At 39.3% G+C, this 21,543-nt stretch overlaps 1 protein-coding gene and 1 pseudogene across 3 annotated transcripts in view; one reads left to right on the top strand and one right to left on the bottom strand.

Moving 5' to 3' along the window:
* Positions 1-21,543, bottom strand: part of FRAS1 (Fraser extracellular matrix complex subunit 1) — a 439,997-nt gene that overhangs the window by 275,481 nt on the left and 142,973 nt on the right. For both annotated transcript variants that reach the window (XM_079772302.1, XM_079772303.1), the window contains exon 3: positions 1,296-1,403. In XM_079772302.1, the coding sequence (XP_079628428.1) occupies positions 1,296-1,403 (108 nt within the window). The remainder of the gene's footprint in view (positions 1-1,295; positions 1,404-21,543) is intronic.
* Positions 14,339-14,568, top strand: LOC307102218 (small nuclear ribonucleoprotein G-like; annotated as a pseudogene). Its single transcript has one exon. The product of its transcript is annotated as a small nuclear ribonucleoprotein G-like (transcript).

Below are 21,543 nucleotides of genomic sequence, written 5' to 3' on the forward strand. Positions count from 1 at the left end.
CGTGAAATATTGTTCTCTGTTGATCTTTTCCAACCATTTCAAAATGCAAAAATTATTGTTTGTTTGCAGTCATAGAGGCTAGATTCTGTTGGTGGCCCCCTGGTATAGAACAGATTTAGTTTTCAGTGATACAGTCTCTGTCTTATAACAGTGAGTTCAGGGCTTTTGCTGTGATACCACAATTATTCATGTAACATGGAAAAGGGCATGTTTTCATGGCCATTATACAATCAGCTCAGATTTTGACATGAATTACTCAGCAAGCTAAACAGTGATATTTTAAGAGTGTTTACTCCATAAAATAGAAAGCTCTATAATATACAACAAAATATTATCAAATTTACTAGCACTTGATGTACAACCAACTTCTCAGGAATATATACACAGAGAAATTGAGTAATACCTTAAAGGTATACAGAACCTTCACGCCAAAGTTAGAAACAGAAATTTATTAGCACTAGAAGGTATGAAAGCTCAAGATTAATTATTGTGGGGGAGCAAGAAAACTAGGAAAAATAAACTGTGAAACTGACAGAATGCTTTTTCAGAACAAATAATTGGTCTTCTCCAGGGAGTTTCAAATGTTCAAATTTGAAACTTAAGCTCTTTTTATTTTAATAGACTCACTTTAAAAACAAAAGAGTCAGCACCTAAAAAAAAATATTCTAACAGCATAGATGTGTAGTTAGAAAAAAAACTGAAAAAACTTAACAGAGGAATAAGATGAAATATTCTTCATACACTTAGTCAAATATCAGAAAATTTTGATTCAAAGCCTCTCATATTCTAGGGAGCCCAAAGGCAGCACAATTTTACAATCAGAACAAACAATGTTTTTAGAAAACCATCTTTAAGAAGTTGATCCTGACTTTCAATCCATTCAATGGCTTATAAATGCTGTGGTTAGTGTCAAGTAGCCGTGGCAACTGCCGAGCGCAAGAAAAGTCTCTGGGTGACTGCTGGTTTATTAACTGCATAATCATGGTTAAGTTGCTTACAATCTCTAGGCTTCACTTTCCTCATCTGTAAAGTGGGGATAAAGATATCTACCCCACATAATAGTAAATGGAAGAATATTTGTAAAACCTTTAAATGAGTGCCTGGTCCAGAGTACTAAATGCCCAATAAACAAAAATTAAGATATTCTTAAATATGATATGCAAAAATTATCTTCCGTGTTTCATAAAGTTTCCTATTAGTTTGGGATAAAAAACTAGATGGCTGAAAAAAGTGCCAAAACCCTACCAGTTCACTGACTTTCCCAATACGTTTAGGGCACATTTAGCTCATCATACCTTCTCGAAGGCACACTGAGGGTTTCTGCAAACAGCAGGTTTGCAGATAACAATATCACCATGGCAACGGCAATTCTGGCACGAATCGGGCTTCCAAATTGTGGCATCCTGCAAAGAAGCATAGGCTCTGAGTTAAAAACTGATCAGTCAAGGTATGAACACACAACAACAGCACCTTCAATGGCCCTACAGCCTGAACAATTAAAAGGCAAAGGAAAAGTCACAGGCACGCGCCGTGCTTACTGGGTACTGATTAAATCTCGAGAGGCAATAAAAGCAGTATAATCCATTTCACCACAGTCAACCCACGTAGCCCACGACAAGGGCATGCAGCAGAGAGCTGTCGATACCCAGAGTAAAAACCATCGATTGACCTGAAACGTCAGGGGGACAAGCTGCTCCCTGACTTGAAGTTTCTCTTTGCTGTTAAGCAGCAGAAACCATCAGAGCCTGCTTAACGGAAAACGACACTTGGACAAGCACTAACCAGCATTTTCCAGCTCTTTGCTACTACACACTTTAATGCTCATCAGAATCAAGAAGGACCTGAGTACGTAGTTCAATGCTTTTAAGGCAGATCAACCAGCACACTGAGTGGCTAGTATGTGTCCAGCTGTATGCCAGGCATATGGGGGTATAAATAAAGCACCATCCATAGGACCTCACAAATTATTTTGGATTATGCACCTGGGGTATTAAATAAACAAAAATTGACGACAAAAAAGTTCTCATCAAATTGAAAAGCAAAGTAAACCATCATAACAGAAAAGTAAAACTGGGCTCAGTGCAAAAAGGACTTAGAAATGTCCTTCGTATTTCCCACCTTCTATCCTGCTGAATCCATATTTCAATGTGTCAATCTGAAGCACCTTTGAGCCCAACTATAGCACAGAACCCACAGAGACCAGTCTCTGTCCTTTGCAAGGCTGCTCGGTTGGCTTCAAATTGGCCGTACTGAAATATATTTTCTCAGAGATTTCCTAACCTAATTTCCTATTTTGTATGGGTTGAAAACAGCCATATTGTTGGCTGAGTTTTACACACTCAGCCTCTTTTTAAGAGGGCTATCAGTATTATTCTCTGGTTTAAAACTACGATGTCTCTCATCTTTACCTCTGGTGGGATAAAGTACAGACGCCATGATCAGGCACTCGCCTCTCTCCCGGGCCTCGGCCAGTCTCCCAGTCCTGAGACTTTCATCCCTCCCTTAAATCGGCCAAGCCTTTGGACAGCCCCAGCTTCCCTTATCTGTCCCCACTCCTCCTTCACTTCCCCAGAGACAGTTTGCAAATCAGCATGCTTCTTTAAGCCTCAACCTCAAGGATAAACATTTCCTATCTCTTCACCCTGCACATCACACACACACACACACACACACACACACACACACACACACACACACTCAGGTGTGGCCCTTCAGTGATTCTCTGTGACCTCACTGCTTCCGGCATTCATCTACATTCCTGTTAGCTTGCTAGACCAGAATGTAAGCCCTCAACGCAGGCACGGTCCTTGGATGGCCTCCGTAGGTTCTTTATAAACCAAGGTGCACAGTTCATAAGTTGCTTGGTGAAGACATTTTCCTTCTTTCTAAAGAATCTCATCCTTTTTTCCTTAGTCAAGCAAATGAAGTGTTATTAGAATTCTTTGGGGCAGAGTCAGAGCAGTGTCCAAGCTCCTGACAGAGTCATCAGAACACTAGCATTCAACTTGAACTGGATGAGCTGGGAAGCTGGCAGATGCTAGCAACAGATACTTTCACACCGTAAGCCTGAAATCAAATGCAATGGTTAATGTTATGTGTCCACTTGGCTAGGATATGGCGCCCTATTGTTTGGTCAAACACCAACCTCGATGTTGCTGTGAAGATGTTTTGTAGATGTAGTTAACTTACAATCAGTTGATTAAGTAGAAGAGATTACCCTTGATAACCTGGGTGAGCCTCATCCAATCCGTTGAAGGCTTACAGAACAAAACCTGACATTTCCTGGAGAGGAAGGAATTCGGCCTCAGAACTGGAACACAGGCATTCTGCTGGAATTTCCAGACTACCAGCCTGCCCTACAGATTTCAAAATTTCAGACTCAAGACTGTAACTTCAACTCTTCCAGCCTACAGGCTTGGAACTTGCCAGTCCCCACAATTATTGTCCAAGCCGAGATACACATGTCTTTTCTTGGTTCTGTTTCTCCGCAGGACCGTATCTGACAGACCAACAATGTACTGATTTACGTGGATGTGCACAACATTCCCACGCAAAATGAAGTCATCCTTTTAGGCTGAGAAATGTTAAATGCATACATAACCTCTTAGGGAATATGCTTCAGAAACAAAGTCATTTAAGAAATATAAAGTGCATCTGAAGTGAGATTACATTCCCAGTAGCCAATTCACACAAAAATCGGAATCGAAGCAAATGAGTACTGGAACCTGACTTGCAAAACCTCTGAATCTCTTTCTCTCTATTGTTATAGCTCATTCCTCTGAAATTGGCAATAGTGTGCCAACTATGTTGACTCTTCACCCAAAGAGCAATGGCAAGTGGGTGAGGAAATACAAATTCCATCCCCAAGCACAATGTAATACACTGTGTCTTTCCTGCTGATTTCAAGAAAACGATATCAGTTTCAGGATGCAGAGTAAATAAAATGACAACTTCACAAAGGCAGCAGCTACCATTTATTGATCATTATCTTACACTGACTAAGGCCTGACTCTCGGAGCAGGAAACACTGACGGAAGGAGGCACTTGTGGTCCTGGAGGAGGGGGCCTGGTTTGCTTTCCCAGCCTCTGCCCTCATGCCGGAGGGCTGGGCCCAGCAGAGAGGGACGAAAGTGCACATGGATGCTACCTTGCAAAGCACTTACCTGCATGATAACCCTAGGAGCTGGCACTATCCTTATTATGACTATTTCCCATTTTACAGATGAAGATTCAAGAGATTGAGCAGTTTACCCCAGTTCAAAAAGCGCCATGGGCTCTAAGAACTCAGGCTGCCTGCGCTTGAATCCTGGTGTCACCATTTATTACTGGTGAGGCCCTTACCAAGTTAAGGTGTCTGTGTCCCAGGCTCTTCATCTGTAAAGTAGGAATGACAAAGTATTTAACTCACAGGGTTATTGAAAGGATGAAATGAGATGATGTATTTAAAGAGGTCTGAACATTGCCTACGTTACTAAGGGCCCATTAAATGTAATTTATTTTTTTTTAAATATATTTTTACTGATTTCAGAGAGGGAGAGAGCTAGAAACATCAATGATAAGAGAGAATCATTGATTGGCTGCCTCCTGCACACTGCCCACTGGGGATCGAGCCCACAACTTGGGCATGTGCCCTTGACTAGAATCAAACCCAGGATCCTTCAGTCCACAGGCCGATGCTCTATCCACTGAGCCAAACTGGCTAGAGCTAAGTGCAATTTACTTTTAATCCAAATACTTTGTACAATGTCACAGGCATTTAGCAAATATCTTTAAAATTTTTTCTTTTTTCATAGGGAAAATAGTCTCATAAGTCCCTTGACTTTCCCATCGTCCTATTCCAGCCTACTCAGGTAAAACAGCGAGATTATGACTGAATTAGGACCCTCACACAGATGACCCAGGGCTCTGCAGTTGAAAGGAGGCATGAATCCACAGATGGCATTTGCAGGACTACTCAGGTAACTGGAAGAGCCTCTGTCCTGCTAAGCTGACGAAGTCATGAATCCATGTCTTCATTTCATGCAGAAGGTGAGGGCTACACCAGCTTCGCGTGCTCCCTTCCTGTCAGGATGGCTCTAAGGTCCTGCACATTCACCTCAGATGCAGCATTCTCATACCTGGCATCAAGTTCTCTGCCCCTCAGTTATTTCCTCAGTGACCCCAGACTCCAAAACAGCCCATGACTCTTTTCAGCAGCTCCCAGTCACTGGACTTGGCTTACTAAACTCTACACAGTAGAGTTCTAAAAACATAGAATAATTTTCCACTTTCATCCATAGAACCACAATTTTCCTCTATGTTAATTCAAAGTTAAAGTTATCTGGGCCCAGGAAGCCTTCCTGAATTTGTTTACATATCTGTCTTTCCACCAGACTATGACTCTTCAAGGAAAGAGACAGCGGACTTTGTCTGTCCCCATCACCTAACACAGTTCCTGAGGGTTGGATGAATTCATTAAAGAATTACTCTCTGAGTACCCTCAGGATAATATCTGTCCATGTGAACTGAGATACCCCAGTTAGGATGCAAGACGTGGATAATACAATGTTTAAGTGATGTCACTACAAAATCCCCATAATGTAGAAGGTTATGTTTGAAGAAAAATTTTCTTCATCTAAGGCATTGGACTTGTCAAAGACGTACTTATAATAATGTCCTCTTAGAGTAAATAATTTATGCTTAATTTTATTTTTAAAGATTTTTTAAATTGATTTTTAGAGAGAAAGGAAGGGAGGGAGAGAAATAAACATCTATTGGCTGCCTCCTGCATGCCCCATACCAGGGATCAAGCCCACAATCTAGGCATGTGCCCTGACAGGGAATCGAACCAGCAGCCTTTTGGTGCACAGGACTATACCCAACCAACTGAGTCACACTGGCCAGGGCTATGGTTAATTTTAAATAAAGTAAGCCCTTTACCAAAACCTGGACAGATGGCCATATTTTTTTTAGCTCTAAAACTTTAAGAATCAATTTCTATGGTCTCATAAAATTGCTTTATGACAGTAGGGATACCAGAGTTCCTCAATAGTTGAAACTTTGGATAAAGTCATAAAGACCAAAGAAATAACATTGTAAAATAAGTTTACAGGTTTTCCATGTTACTATTGCAATTCTCTCTTCCAATCTAACACACTCTGCAAAAGAAATAGTCTTAAAATCGTTTTTCTCTAGAATATAAAGGATTAGATTTTGACAAAACTAAAAAGTAATCAAAGTATGGCCTTTTTAAACAGATTTTTATATATTTTAAATCTGTTAATGAAATGTTCTTGCAAATAATACAGTGCTCCATCCCTAAATATTTTTTTTACTTAACTTTATTTATTTTTTTAAAATATATTTTATTGATTTTTTACAGAGAGGAAGAGAGAGGGATAGAGAGTTAGAAACATCTATGAGAGAGAAACATCGATCAGCTGCCTCTTGCACACCCCCTACTGGGGATGTGCCCACAACTAAGGTACATGCCCTTGACCGGAATCGAACCTGGGACCCTTGAGTCCGCAGGCCGACGCTCTATCCACTGAGCCAAACCGGTTTCGGCCTTAACTTTATTTTTATTGTTGACACCATTATAGATGCCCTTCTTTGCCCACCTCCCCCCAGCCCTGGGCTCCCCTTCCCTCTGGACAACACCACACTGCTGTCTGTGCTTATGGGTTATGCATATATGTTCTCTGGCTAACCCCTTCACCTTCTTTCATCCACTCTCCCCATCCCCCTCCCCTCTGAAAGCTGTCTGTCTGTTCCATGCATCCATGCCTCTCTTTCTAGTTTGTTCGTGAGTTTATTTTATTCATTAGACTTCACATATAAGCGAGAGCATATGGTATTTGTCTTTCTTTGAATGACTTATTTCATTTAGCATAATAATCTCCAGGTTCATCCATGCTGTCACAAAAGGAAATATTTATTTTTAAGTAACAGCAAGATGCTTCAATTAAAAACACGCACGTATTTCACTTGGTTAAGTATTTACTAAACATTTAATTAATGCTAAAAAGAAACAAGGACTACATCCCTCATCAGTCCTCAATTTCTGGGGGAAATTATTTATAATATTCTATAAGAGCAGTATATAAACTGTTCACATAAATTTTCTTTCATCTAAATGGTATACTAATCCCACTTCAACTATTGATTAATTCATCTCATTTTAAATTCCCTTGGTTCTTAGACCAAAAATGAGAAAGAAGGAACAAAGTTCCCCCAAAGCAGTGCTTTCAAGTTACAAAGTAGTATTAAAATATTCCTCTCTTTAAAAATATACATGCATAGAAACAAAGTATGGAATTATGAAAACCAGTAAGTGAAGGGTAGTCATCCCTAGGCGTGGACTCTAGGTGATTTTTTTTTTGTTGTTTTTTCCTTTATTCTTATCCATATTTTCTATTTTCTAGTAACAAAAATATAAAACTTAATGTGATTTTTTTGCATATTAAAATTTCCCAGAATAGCATGACTAGTAATAATGGGTATATGTACTTATAAAACCTATTTCTTTAAATAAAGTATTTTCACAAAAATCTCAGATTCTCAAAGCCATCTCTAAGTAACTTAGTGTTGGGATAGAGAGCTGATAAGAACCTCCCAGGTAAGAGGAGTTTGACCACCAGGACTCCTGGCTTCCCTAGGTGGGTGGATAGGGATAGTTGTGGGCAGCTTTGGGCCTCAGGTGCCTGCATACTAGTATCTTGAAGATAGTACAACACTCTTCTTCTTATTTATTTATTTTAGTTTTTTTAGTGTTTTTTTTTTTCCTTAGTTCTCATGGATCTTCTGACATCAGGAATTACTGAATCTTCTTTTCTTATGTTAGGCCTTTAGTAGACCCAGATTCCTTGAATCAAATGGGAGGACCCAGCTGGAGACAGTGTGTTGAGGGTACAAGTTTGGAACCACCTTGGAGGAAGTGGATGCTAAGTCTCCCCAAGCATCTTCTGGGGAGCCTAACTTGGTACATAGAGCAAGCCAGGCTCCAAGGTGGGATTTAGAATGCGGAGATGGCTTCAGGAAAGAATTGTCATAGCCCATGGCACCTTCTCTACTGCTTAAAAAGTTCCAGTGGCCACTTATTTCTCTTTCTGACCTCATTTCCTACCCTCTTTCCCAGCCTTTTCTACCAGGCTCTAGCTACACTGGTTTTATTGCGGTTCCTGGAACTACCAAGTACTAATATGTTCCCAGCTCAGGGTCTTAGAACATGCCATTCTCTCTGCTTGGAGTGCTCTTCCCCCAAATATCAACATGGCTTATTCTTTCACTGCATTCAAGTGGCTGCTCAAATACCACCTCCTCAGATGTTATTTTGTTGTCAATCAAATTCTTTACTCTGTTTTCTTCCTAGCACTCACCACCTGACATTATATTAGACAGTTGCTTATTTATGGTCTCTCTAGCAAAGCAGAAATTTTGTTTGTTATGTTCATTCACTACTATGTCTCTAGTGCCTAGAACAGTTCTCACACATAGTAGATGAAACTTATGTGATTGCTTAAAGTTAATTTGTAAATATCAGGTTCAAGAGCATAGGTAGAACTGAGCTTTGGAGTCCAGCAGGCATGGGGGGAATGGAGTTATTTAAAACCACCTACCAATATATAACAGGGAGCCATTGATCCACACCCAAGCTATTCCCGAACTTTCTTGCACTGTGAGGTTTTTAAAAATTAACTGTGCTCCCTACTTGTCCTTCAAAGCAATAAAAGGGCCATACTATTCAACTGGGCCTCGTGTATTCATTTCAGGGGGTTCATTATTCCTGACAAGTCTGGTTTTCAGGAAAGATAATCCATAAAAAAGGGTTCCTTGACCCAGCTCCAGTTCAGGCATGGAAATAATGGTTCTTGTTTGGAAAGGCACCATAAAGAAACGAATCAATAACTTTCATAAGGTCATTTTAGAGTTCAATTCTTTCCCCAAGTGCCCTTCTTCAGACAGCTTAGATAAACAATACCTTTTTCATTTGGTCTCATTTTAAAGTTCGTGTAAAGCTCCTCATCCAGACCCAATAAACAGGAGCAGAGGATACTTATTGTTAAGAAAAGATATGAGTCCTTGTGTTTACATTCTCTCCTTTCAGGAGGAGAAAACACGTTTTAATGTCAAATAAAAGCGAAAAAGGCAAACCACTTCCTGTCTGAAACCTATTTCAAAGGCTTGTTCCACATAACACCCCCTTATGGAGTTTTTTGTTTTCCATACCAAGGACCTAAGTAGTTTCCCATGTCAGCATCCTGGAGTGATTAGCTTGTACCTGATCTCCTCCTGCTGCTGTCTTAAAATGATAAATCTGAAGACATCAGCTATAAGAATATCATTTGGCTACAGAAAGAACAGCATGAATCACAGATGAAAAGATAGCTGCTATATATAACTGAAAATGTCTTTGTTCAGTTGCTGACAAGAGACCCTGAATAGCATGGCAAGTTAACATCATGTTCTTGTACATGTGTCTTCTTAGAATAGTGTGGAAGCATGGGTGGTGGCAGGAAAGGAAAGGGAACAAGCTACCTCCAGGGGCCGGTCCTTCTGGTCCTCCACACACTTACGATCTCACTGCTCTTCCCAGCATCCTGTGAACAGGGCATCACTGCCTTATTTTATAAATAACAGAATAGGGTTGAAGAAAAAGGCTAAGTGAATTGTCCAGAGCACCTCTAGCAATGAGTAGATCTGGGATTCAAACCCATCCTTTTTCTTCTGTGCTATACTGTTATCCTATACTATCATATAATGAGTGCCTTATATTATATAACAGTCTTACCATTTCAAATCATTCTTACTTCCACTTTCTCACTTTAATAGGCCACAGAGTGAGACACACTGGAGCAGTGCTCCCAAATTTACAGAGGAAGAAACTAAGAGGTTGAGTGACTTACCTGCCTAACATGTTCCCTGTGCTTACAACAGCACACTCCCGCCCTTTTTTTTTTCTTTTTAATATATATTTTGATTGATTTCAGAGAGGAAGAGGGAGAGAAAGATAGAAACATCAATGATGAGAGAGACTCATTGACTGGCTGCCTCCTGCATGCCCCACATTGGGGATCGGGCCTGCGATCCAGACCTGTGCCCTGACTGGAATCGAACCATGACCTCCTGGTTCATTGGTCAACACTCAACCACTGAGCCACGCCAGCCGGGCCCGCCCTCTCAATCTAACTTCCAAACATCCTCCGAGTCTCAGCTGAAATATCACTTCCTCCGGAGGCCTTCTCTGCCTCCTTGACTAAGTCAGTATTTCCCTGCCTCATGTTTCCAAAGCTCACCCTTCTCCCACAAAGCCAGACTTACTCCTCCAAGTTCTGTTTTGCATAGAAAAGAAAAAGGAGAAAGAGGGCCCTCTGGGTTCCATATTATTTGACATTCACATATCTTATGTTTCTTCATAAAATATGTGAAGATAGATATGATTATCACCCTCATTTTACAGATGAGAAACACAAGGTTCAGAGAGGTTAAGTAATGTTTCCAAAGCTTATAGGTGATGGTACCCATATTTGAACCAGTGTCCATTGGATTCTGAAGATTGTTTTCCCCACCATATCCACCTCTGTACCACAGCCTTGGTCTATAAGCACAGGTTATATACCTCACTAACTCAAGTAATCATGCCAATATGGTAGGGTGGGTAAACTTGGGTTCAAATATCAATTCAATTACTTCCCAACTTTGGGGACTTGGACAAATCTCTTTTTTTTTTCTGAGTTTCCATTTCCTAATACAGTATATAAACTAAGGAGAAGATAGGACCCAACAGGATGACAATAGAGATGAAATAAACTAATGTGTTTAGCACAGTGATAGCCCATAGCCAACACTCAATAAATGGTAGCTAGGAGCCTGGTCACATGCCACCATCTTAACCTGTTGATCAAGGTATTTTCTGTGACATAATAATAGTTGTAGCATTTAGAGATTTAGGAAAAATCCCTCCAGCTACCACAATAAGGGGAAGTTAACTTTCCCACCACTTACATGTTTATAAAATATTCCCAATATAGAGGGCTATACTCCTAGAGTTACATACAGGGGGGGGGGGGGGGGAGGGGGGTAAATCTCTTCAAAATGTAGAATAAAATTAATTACCCAGTGAATGTGCTTCACATTCCAAATTCTGAAGCAATGGAAACACAGGTTTAGCTCTGTAGCCCTTCTAATTTTTCCATTTGTTCCAACACGATCCTGCTATAGTGAAAGCCCAGCAAAGAGCACCTCAATGACAAAATTAATTCCTAGAGACATTAACCATATAAAAAGTTCCATAATGATTAAACAGTCTGCCTCATATTTCTACTTAAGCAATCCAGATACCAGGGAGACTAATAGAGCTTAAACTAGTAATTAACTTTTTTTCCCCCTCTAACAATTCAGCTCTCAGGCTTCATTTCATATTCCTAAGGCAAATGGAGAGAAAAAAAATTAAACATTCTAAATGCTTGTAGACAAAATTAAATTATAGCTATACCATTATCTCTTATATTAAACGTATTTATTTTCTTGTTTTCCTTCTCCACTGGATCATTATCATTCATTTTATAATTAGTTGTTTACTGTCTCTCTCCATTCCCAAGAGTGAGAACGATTTCTTTATATATAGGTGGTGTTGTATTCCCATAGTGAATGAAACATAACAGGCACTGGTAGTGTTTTTATAGAGTGGATGGATGGATGAATAAATAGATGGGTAAATGGATGAATGGATATTCTTAAATTTAAATAACTACTAGCTATTTTGTGATGTAATTGCTAAAAGTCAAATACTGACCACAGCACTTTACTCTCCATGCTACCCTATAATATCTGCCTTGTGGCTGCAGTAGCCATTTTCAGTACCCACTGTTTGAGATCTTCCTTTCCAGACTTATGTCTCAGTCAAGACGTTTGCTCTAAAAGAGCCCCTCTATTTCTGACTGAATGCCAGGCTCGTCTGCCTGATGCCAGAGCTGTGTCATATCATCTGAAGCTCTGCTTCATGTCCGCAGTCCCTAACTTTTTATGCTAGCCAGCCTCTTGACAGTTGTCTTAGTAAAACTGGCTGTCCTGTAAATGACAACCAGGTAAGGTCACATCCTACAATGCCTGTTTTCAGGCCCAGCCAAGGCCCTGGGTCAAAGAATTCATTACTGGTGACCCAGCTTCACTATTTAATGTAAAGCAAGCATCTACACAGGAGCTATGCCACCTCAAGAGGTATTTGAAAATTCGTTCTGAAGACTGAATGTTGGGGCTTATCCACTGACATTTAATGAACAGAGATCATAAACTCCACGTCATGAATAGGCAACACACTCCTATACAAAGAAAAATTGTTCCATTTCCACATGACTTTAATGTACCACCAAATATTCATGTCAGTGAAAAATCTGTTTTTCATTATTGACCACATATCCTAACTCTGTTTTACATATTAACACAAAGAATTTATTTAGCAGCAACAATGTACACTAAATTACTCGGGAACTTAACTACCCTGTAACTCAAAGAAAGATTGTACTTTATTTTGTTTCTAACTTTGAGGATAAAGGAAGAAAATAAAAACATATATTGGAAATTTAAAAATAACTATGAATATTTCATTAGGTAAGAAGTAGCTACAAGCATAATTAATTTGAAATTCAGGAACAGAAAAATACAAACAAATGAGATTAATTTTGTTGATCTGCATATTAGATAGCTCAAAAGAATATTAATAAACAAGAAGATAGGTCAATGGAAAATATCTGATCTGAAGAACAAAGAACAAAAAGTATAAAAAACAGAAAAGAGCATGGAAAAACACATGGAATGTGTTGCAAGGTTTAACATATGGGCAACTGATTTCTCACAGAGAAATAACAGAAAATGGTGGATACAAATTTTTTAAGAAATAATAGCTAAAATTTTTCCAAAATGAAGGAAAACATCAAGCCATAGATTCAAAAGTGCTATAAATATCAAGCAGAATAAATATAAATACCTAAGCACATCAGAGTAAGACTACTAAAAATAAATAGCAAAGAGAAAAGTATTTTTTCCCCAATATCCTGCTATTCTCCCCATCCCACAGCCCCTGGAAACCACTTTTCTACTCTCTGTTTCTATGAGTTTGACTAATTTTTTGTTGTTGTTGTTTAGATTTCACATATAAGTGCTACTCTGCAATATTTGGTCTTTCTCTTTCTGGCTTATTTCACTTAGCATAATGCCCTCCAGGTGGATTCATGTTGTTACAGGATTCCCTTCTTTCTTTTAAAGCTTAATAATATACCATTTTTTCTTTATCTACTCATCTATCAATGGACACTTAGTTGTGTGCATAAATAAAAATCTTAAAAGCCATAGATGGGTAGGGAATTATTGTCAAAGAAGAACAACACTAAACCAGACAGCTAAGTTCTACACACACACACACACACACACACACACACACACACACACAAATTATAGCAGTTAGAAAACAAATCTTTAAAGTGGTAAATGAAAATAATCACCAACTTAGAATTCTATACCCAGCAAGATAGCCTTCAAAAATGAAAGTGAAATAAAGATGTTTTAAAGTAATAAGACCTGTGAGAATTTGTCACCTGCAGATCCAAACTAAAATAATAATAATAATAATAAAGTAAGTTATTTAGGCAAAAACAAAGTGGATCTAGATGGAATCACAATAATGTAGGAAAAAATTTAAAGTAATGGAAAGGACAAATATGTGGGTAAATCTAAATAAAGAACTGTACGACACAAAAATAATAACATATTGTGGGATTTAAAATGTATGTAAATATAAAATTCATAATAACAATAACACATAAGACAGTGAGGAGTAAATAAAGTGTTTTAAGGTCCTAGTACTAGTTGGGAGGAGGTAAATAAAATAATTAATACATGCTGTAATTTCTAGGATTAACCACAAAAGAAATGTTAAAAGCATTTATAACTGACAAGCTAATAGGTGGGAAAATAAAAATTATTGGATTGAACCAAAAGAAGAAAAGAGAGAGGAAAGTAATATAGGAAAGACAGAAAACAAATATTAGGATAATAGATAGAAACCTTAAAATATCATTAATTATACTGAATGAAATTGTTAAAAGATAAAAATTGTTAGACTGCATGAAAATAGGGAGTGGACCCCATAACATTCAAGAGCCAGTATCATAAAGTACCAACTTAATTTCTCAAAGATAAAACCCAATAAATATATTTGTATATTTGTATGTATTTATACCTCTGCCCCATTCAAAATAGGATTCAGAGACTAATTCTTATAAGAATTCAATTCATCAAGGATTGAGGATCGAGAGAGGCCACGAATTCCTTTTGGAAGTATCTTTGAGCTCGCTTGGACACCATGACCAAAGCTCACCCTCCCGAGTTAAAAAAATTTATGGACAAGAAGTTATCATTAAATTAAATGGTGGCAGACATGTCCAAGGAATATTACAGGGGTTTGATCCCTTTATGAATCTTGTGATAGATGAATGTGTGGAGATGGCAACTGATGGGCAACAGAACAATATTGGAATGGTGGTAATATGAGGAAATAGTATCATCATGTTAGAAACCTTGGAACGAATATAAAGAATGGCTGTAGTTACCAGAGAAATCAACTGCTTCCACATGTCCCCGCCCCACTGCACCTGTTTTACTACAATATAAAAACAGAGTCCTGTCCATTTTCACATTGAACTTTTGTTAAATAAACTTTTGTACTGATAAAAAAAAAAGGATTGAGGATCTATTATTGTGGGAGATACAGAGAAATACAACCCAAACCAGATAAAGAATACAACCCAGTCCCTTACATTTGCCCTTGAATTGTAATTATAGTTGAAGAGCAAGACTTTTGAAGCAATTGGAGAACAAATAAAAAGAATATAATTAGAGAGAGAGCATAGTATGAAAAAGGAATCTGGGACTTAGAATCTGATTTTACCAAGCTGTGCCCACTGAACAAGTCACTTGCTGGGCCTTAGATTCCTCCTCCATGAAATACAGAGATTAGATCACATGGTCCGTAATCTAGATAAAGATTTTGGAGTCAAACAACTCTGCTTGGAACCTATTTCCTTGCCTTAATATTATAGAACCTTAAGCAAGGTAATTACCTAATTATTCTTTTAGGTAAAAAGAATAAAGATAATAAAACCTACCCTGGAGGAATATTGGGAGGATAAATTAGAGAACACATTTGTAATTCCTTAGCATGGTGCCCACACTTACAGGTTAAAACAAAGGCCTTCAGTTCTCCATCTTCAGTCCCCTTCTGTACTCCAGACAAACCTCTATATGACCTCTGTCTCCCAGAGGGATCATTGTTGCACAACTCTTTATAAATTAGGAGAATTGATAAAGCAGTTCATCACCTGCTGGATTTTTTCTCATGTGTACATTTCATGACCACATTCATCAAAATACAACCACTCCTAATGTTACAAGTTAAAAGCTTACTTTTCAAAATATTATACTGTAGAATACTGCACACTACTTCCCAAATCCCATTATAGTACTTGTAACTACTATTTTCTGAGCAACTACTACATACATACATATATTACATGTACATGTATTATATATGTATACTATCTGTGCATCTATGTATATATGTATACCTATATTACACATGTGACATTTAATTCTCATCAAAATCCTATGAGTGAGTTATTATTACTCGTGTATTACAGAAAAAGAAACTAATCTTAAATAAATCATTTGACCAGTTATCATATAACTGGTGAAGCCAGAATTTGAAGCCAGGACTGATGGGTTTCTAGAGCCATAGTTCCAAAGAGAACAGATCTCGACAGGTTTGAATATAACTGATCAATAGACCTGATTGAGTTGGGCTGCTGCTGCCACCTACACCCCTCCTCCTTGCAGCTGGCAAGGATTTCTGGGAAGGAGGGAATCGGGATCCAACAAGGGTAGCTAGTTCTGCCTGGACAATCTGACTTTCAATATCTTACTCAAGATCTTAAACTTCTAGGAAAACAAAAACAGTTCTTCCTCTGTTTGAGAAAGCTTTCTATAAAGCCACATGGCATAATAAAATAATGATTTAGTAACAAAACTGTACCAGACAACACTGCTCAAAACAATTTTCTTAATTGTTTGGTAAATGAGAAGAGTTTAATAATTACCTATCTGCTGCTGTTTCCATTTCCTAAGTTCACAATGGAAATATTTCTAAATTTCTAAGTCAGAGATAGTAAACAGGTTTTATTATATATGCTAGCTACGGAAATAGCTATTTAATATGCTGTGCTGAGAAGGATTCTGGAGCTCTGTCTAAGTAGGTTAAGCCATGGGTTCAGGGTTAAGTTGTGGGGAGGAGTAGAAGTTACCTGTGCCATATGTTTCCACATGCTAGAGCCAACATAATCTACCGTGAGATATTGCTCACCACTCTCACTTAATTCATAAGTTTAAGTGGAAAAAAAAAAAAAAGAAAACTGGCTGGGCCAAAAACACTGAGATGATCAATTACAATGGAGAACTAATCAACTATAGCTTTCCTTATTTTTCCGCTAAGCTATTTAACTCTTTCCAGATATGTAAACCTTTCCTCATTCATTGCTAGTTTACAAAAGGAGCTTTTGTTCTGCATCAGCTACTGTTCCCAAGAACAGCCGGGTACAGGCCACGACTGGCATATGAGGTTAGCACCTTCACCCCATTCCAAACCAAGAAGAAATTAGCTGCCAGTTCTGATGGGGATGACATATTGACTAGGTCCTTAGACCAAGCAATCCACTCCCGCAGTCAGCAAAATCCACAGTGGTTGAACCCCCTGACAACACAAGAATGCTTGATTAGATTTGTTTCAAGCTTCTCTGTTTGCCAGGAAGCCACTGAAGAGAAGCAGGTATCAGGTGTCTCGGAGGAAGACCCTCCCAGGGTTCACTGTTAAATCCAGAGGCAGAACCCAGGGCAATTACACTTCTGGTACAATTACCAGCATCACCCACTCCCTGCCAAGTGAAAAGACTTGGCAGCTGAATAATACAGCTTTCATTTTACATTTCCACTCCAATTAGCTGACAGTGCTAGTCAATTGGCTGAATACAACAAAATTCAAGGGAAGTTGAAAGGCCTTTATGTGGTTCCTAGAGCTATGCCTTCAAGAACAATGATGACAGGAAAGGGACTGAAAAGAGAATTAGGGGACCCTTTGCAACAAAGGGCAGGCTACAGACAACCCACAGGTGGGATGTATGGGTTAAATGGTATACCGGAGATATTTAAGCTCAACACCCATCCCATCTACTATTTGTTTGACTAATGGCAACACCATTAAATCATTGTTCCCCCTTCAAGGTCTGGCTGGGACTTACTAACATTGCACAGCAGACAGGCAAAAGCACACCTTTGCTTTATAATGTCTAACTTCTCCCACCCTTCTCCACAGTCAACATGCACAGAGAAGTTACTGAACTGAGTGCAGAAACATTGAGGGACTGTTAAAGAAACAGAAAACAGTGAGTTTCTGGGGGAGCTCCCAGTCTTGTCAGTGAGGTGAAATGCACACAGGAAACAAGGAGATCATTCAGCAAACAGTGGGAGGTGTGGAGTACCTGAATAAATGAACATTTGAATCTGCTGACCAGTGTCAGGCTCCCAGGTGAATCTCACAGAGGGGTTCTGACAGGTTGTACTGGAGTCCTCACAAGTTCTGGCTGGATAACTGCAGTGATTCTTCCAGAACTGAGCAGACTCATCCAGTGCCTCAGCCCCAGCAATAGTGCAGACTGAACCCAGGCAAGGCTCCACAGCATTGCCCTGGCCTCTTATATTCATCCAGAGTTTACAGGAGGCTAATTGCAGCCCTTGCAAACAGCCGGGGAGAGTTCTGTGCGGCGCTGCTGAGGATGAGCCTGAGATTTCCAAGCACCCTTGGGGGAACGATTCCATTAAAGACAGAGCATACATTATAATTTGTTTCCTGGGCTTCATCCAAAATATATTATTTTAGCCTTTACCCATTTTTGGCCCTGTGATTGACATTTAATATGGACTGAAGAGGTTTTGTGACCTTGACCTAAAGCTGAATGTCAAGTGTAGTCAGGAGGAAGCATTCATTTGCAAATCAGATCAGCCACCCTATGGGTCTCACAACTCTCCATAGAACCCTGTGTCCATGAACTACACTGTTCAATGCACATTGTGTGGTTCATTCAACCAGGACTCCATTCTATGCATGGGGGGATGGTAAGCCATGCAATGCAAAGAATGAAATGAGGTTTGGCAAGGATAAATGTATATCTGTAGAAAATGATAACATATTTTGGGCATCAGGGTCCTTTCCAGGCATACCAAAATGATTAGTTAGAGCTGACCGACAACTCTTCCAAATGCAGCAAATGTAAATAGCATTCTATTTAGCTGATCTGTAGAAGTGAAGACAGAATATATGCAAATGTTTAAGTTTCTAATACATATGCAAAAAACCCTCAGGTAATTTTATTTCAACTATCAATTAATCAGCCCAGAAGTTGTTTACCATCACATTAACTTTGCATATATACAAGGATTACAGAGAGGGAAAGAAATGTTAAAACACTAATGGGAATCACTAAAGAAATTTATTATTTTTACTCTTCATAATCAATTCTATATTCTCACTTTTTTCATTAAAAGAGATAGCTGGTCACATATTATTTTTATTGGTAAATGTGTTATTTCTTGTAAAAAGAAAAAGAAAGAAAGAAAAAAATGCTGTTGGTATTCCTCAAATATCTCAATAGTTTACCTAACAAGTTGAGATGAGCTCCTAAAAACAATGGCTGGAAAAAGAGGGAGTAAAGAGGGAGTAAGTTAAATCAGTGGTTGTGCTCATCTCATACCTTCAGATTAAATGGTCTACAGTCTAAGCTGGCTCTAGTAGGTTTTTGCTTTGACTTTTCCCGTAATACAACTAGATTATACCAAATATGAGAAATGTGCAAAAATTTTCTCTGTTTGGCTCCTGAAAAAATATCTTTTCTATAATGTAGGAAAATCACCACTAGTTAAGAACAGAGCTGTAGCTACTCACATAGTAGAAAACCTAAGAACTGCCTCGACTTGCCTTAACCTTGACTTTGTGGGCCATTCACTGTCTGTTCTAACTACTCAACTCAACTTTGTCAACATGGCAGACAAACAACCATATATTATGCAAATGAATCAGCAGGCTGTGTTCCGATCAAATTGTACTTATGGTCACTGACATCATTTTTGTGTGTTGCAAATATTCTTCTCATTTTTTCAACCATTTAAAAATGTAAAACCCATTCTAACTAGCTTACCAGCCATAGACTGGGTTTATTGTTGGCCAACATGTGATCTATTGCGAGGGAGAGAGACAGAGAGAGAGAGGGAGGGAGGGAAATGAATCAACAAAATAGATTGTGTCTATATCATTCCAGAGGGGTAAGTGAGGGAAGGCAGTCAGGGTTCTACAGTAAAATAGCACCTTCTGGTCAATTTGGAGTTGATAACAGAGTCTTCAAAGAGTTAATCATCTTTTCCAGCCCATATGACTTCTGTCCCTTGACTCATGAGCCTGCTGATAAAATTCTAGCCACTCTGTCTGTCCTTGAGCTGTACTAGAAGATATGGGATGAGCAAGACTGTTCTCCCCGCTGTCAGTGAGAATGATGGGCCGTCATTACCTGATTCCAGACTGAAAAGTATTAGTGTTTGGATACCTGCCCATCACGAAATGAAGCAACTCATTTTCTTCAGAGAAAACAAAAGGAACTAACTTCTGCCAATGGAACGATCCCTTCATGAAATTTATTACCTATTGAGTGGCAGCAAAAATAGGCCCAACAAAATGTTAAGCTCCAAATTTGCAGCAGCAAGGCAATTACTTATCCTGACATCTCAAATAAACTCTGCAGAAAGCTCAACCTTCTCAACAAGGTTCATTATTGTTCCTCAAGGATGAAACAGAGAACTCACACAAACGTATTTTAAATCCAACATGTTATTGAGATGCTTTATCAATTTGACCTGGCAGGTCGTCTTTTGAAAGCTCTTTTAAAATATGTTTTTATTTAATTGTACATATGATTTGTCCTAGAAATGGACTGATATCAACTTTATCCATGATCAGTTGTCGCTAGTTCTAAAAGAAAAAGCAATTATGAAATAACAGAGGCCCATTCCAGGAAGATTCCTGCAAGAATAGGGCTTCTTCGGGCCTATTCCTGCAAGAATAGGGCTTCCTGCGGCCGGAGCGAAGCAGAGAAGGGAGCAAAGTCCACAGAGGCGGGCTTCCCTCCAGTCTCCACCGCCCCGCTTGCTTCCCTCCCGTCTTCACCGCCCCACTTGCTTCTCCGCAGCTTCACTCCCTTCTGCAGTGCTTGGCTTCCTTCTACACTATCTTCAATCTTGGCTCCACACCTGCATATGCAAATTAACCGCCATATTTGTTGAGTTAATTTGCATACTCACTCTGATTGGCTGGTGGGCGTAGCAGAGGGACAGTCAATTTGCATGTTTCTCTTTTATTAGTATAGATAGTAGAGGCCCGGTGCACAAAATTCGTGGGGTCCCTTAGCCCGGCCTGCACCCTCTCACAGTCTGGGAGCCCTTGAGGGATGTCCAACTAATGACTAAGCCAGCAGTCAGACATCTTTAGTGCTGCCACGGAGGCAAAAGAGGCTCCCACCACCATGGCTGTGCTCTCCAGCCGTGAGCCCAGCTTCTGGCTGAGCGGTGCTCCCCCTGTGGGAATGCATTGACCACCAAGGGGCAGCTCCTGCATTGAGTATCTGCCCCCAGGTGGTCAGTGCGTATCATAGCAACTGGTAGTTCTGCTGTCGGGCCGAAACCGGCTCTCCGACATCCCCTGAGGAGTCCTGGATTGTGAAAGGGAACAGGCCAGGCCGAGGGACACCACTGGTGCACAATTGGGGCCGGGGAGGGATGCAAGAGGTTGGCCAGGTGGGGAGGGACTGTGGGAGGGCTCCAGGGTGTGCCTGGCCCATCTCACTCAGTCCCAATCAGCCAGACCCCAGCAGTAAGCTAACCTACTGGTTGGAGCATCTGCCCCCTGGTGATCAGTGCACATCATAGCAAGCAGTTGAGCAGCCTTAGCATGTCATTAGCATATTATGCTTTCATTGGTTGAATGGCCGACCAGACAACCAGACACTTAGTATATTAAGCTCTTATTATATAGGATTATAAGCAGATAATACATTTTTTATTTGTTTAAAAGTTTAAGTTCTGATTTTCTAAAATAATGGCTCTTTGGTATGTGTGAAATAAAACATACTTATAAAACTCAAATAGAATTCAATTGCTAACAGGCAAAAATGGTTTTAAATGAGGTAGAACATTCCTAAGCAAACAAGTAATTCTCTCTGATAATAGTTGTAGAAATAGGGCCACAATTCACTGATACGTTAATTGTTCTTCCCTAATAAGAACACTAAGTAGCATTTAGTGTATAGAATGAGAAAATGAAATCATCTTCAAGATGACCAAGAGAAAAATCAGCAAACGAATGCAATTACAAGCACCTCCTGACTTATATATGAAGCTGAAAACCCATATTAGAGAAAA

This window comes from Cnephaeus nilssonii (assembly GCF_951640355.1).
Source record: "Cnephaeus nilssonii genome assembly, chromosome: 1".
Classification (NCBI taxonomy): Eukaryota; Metazoa; Chordata; class Mammalia; order Chiroptera; family Vespertilionidae; genus Cnephaeus; species Cnephaeus nilssonii.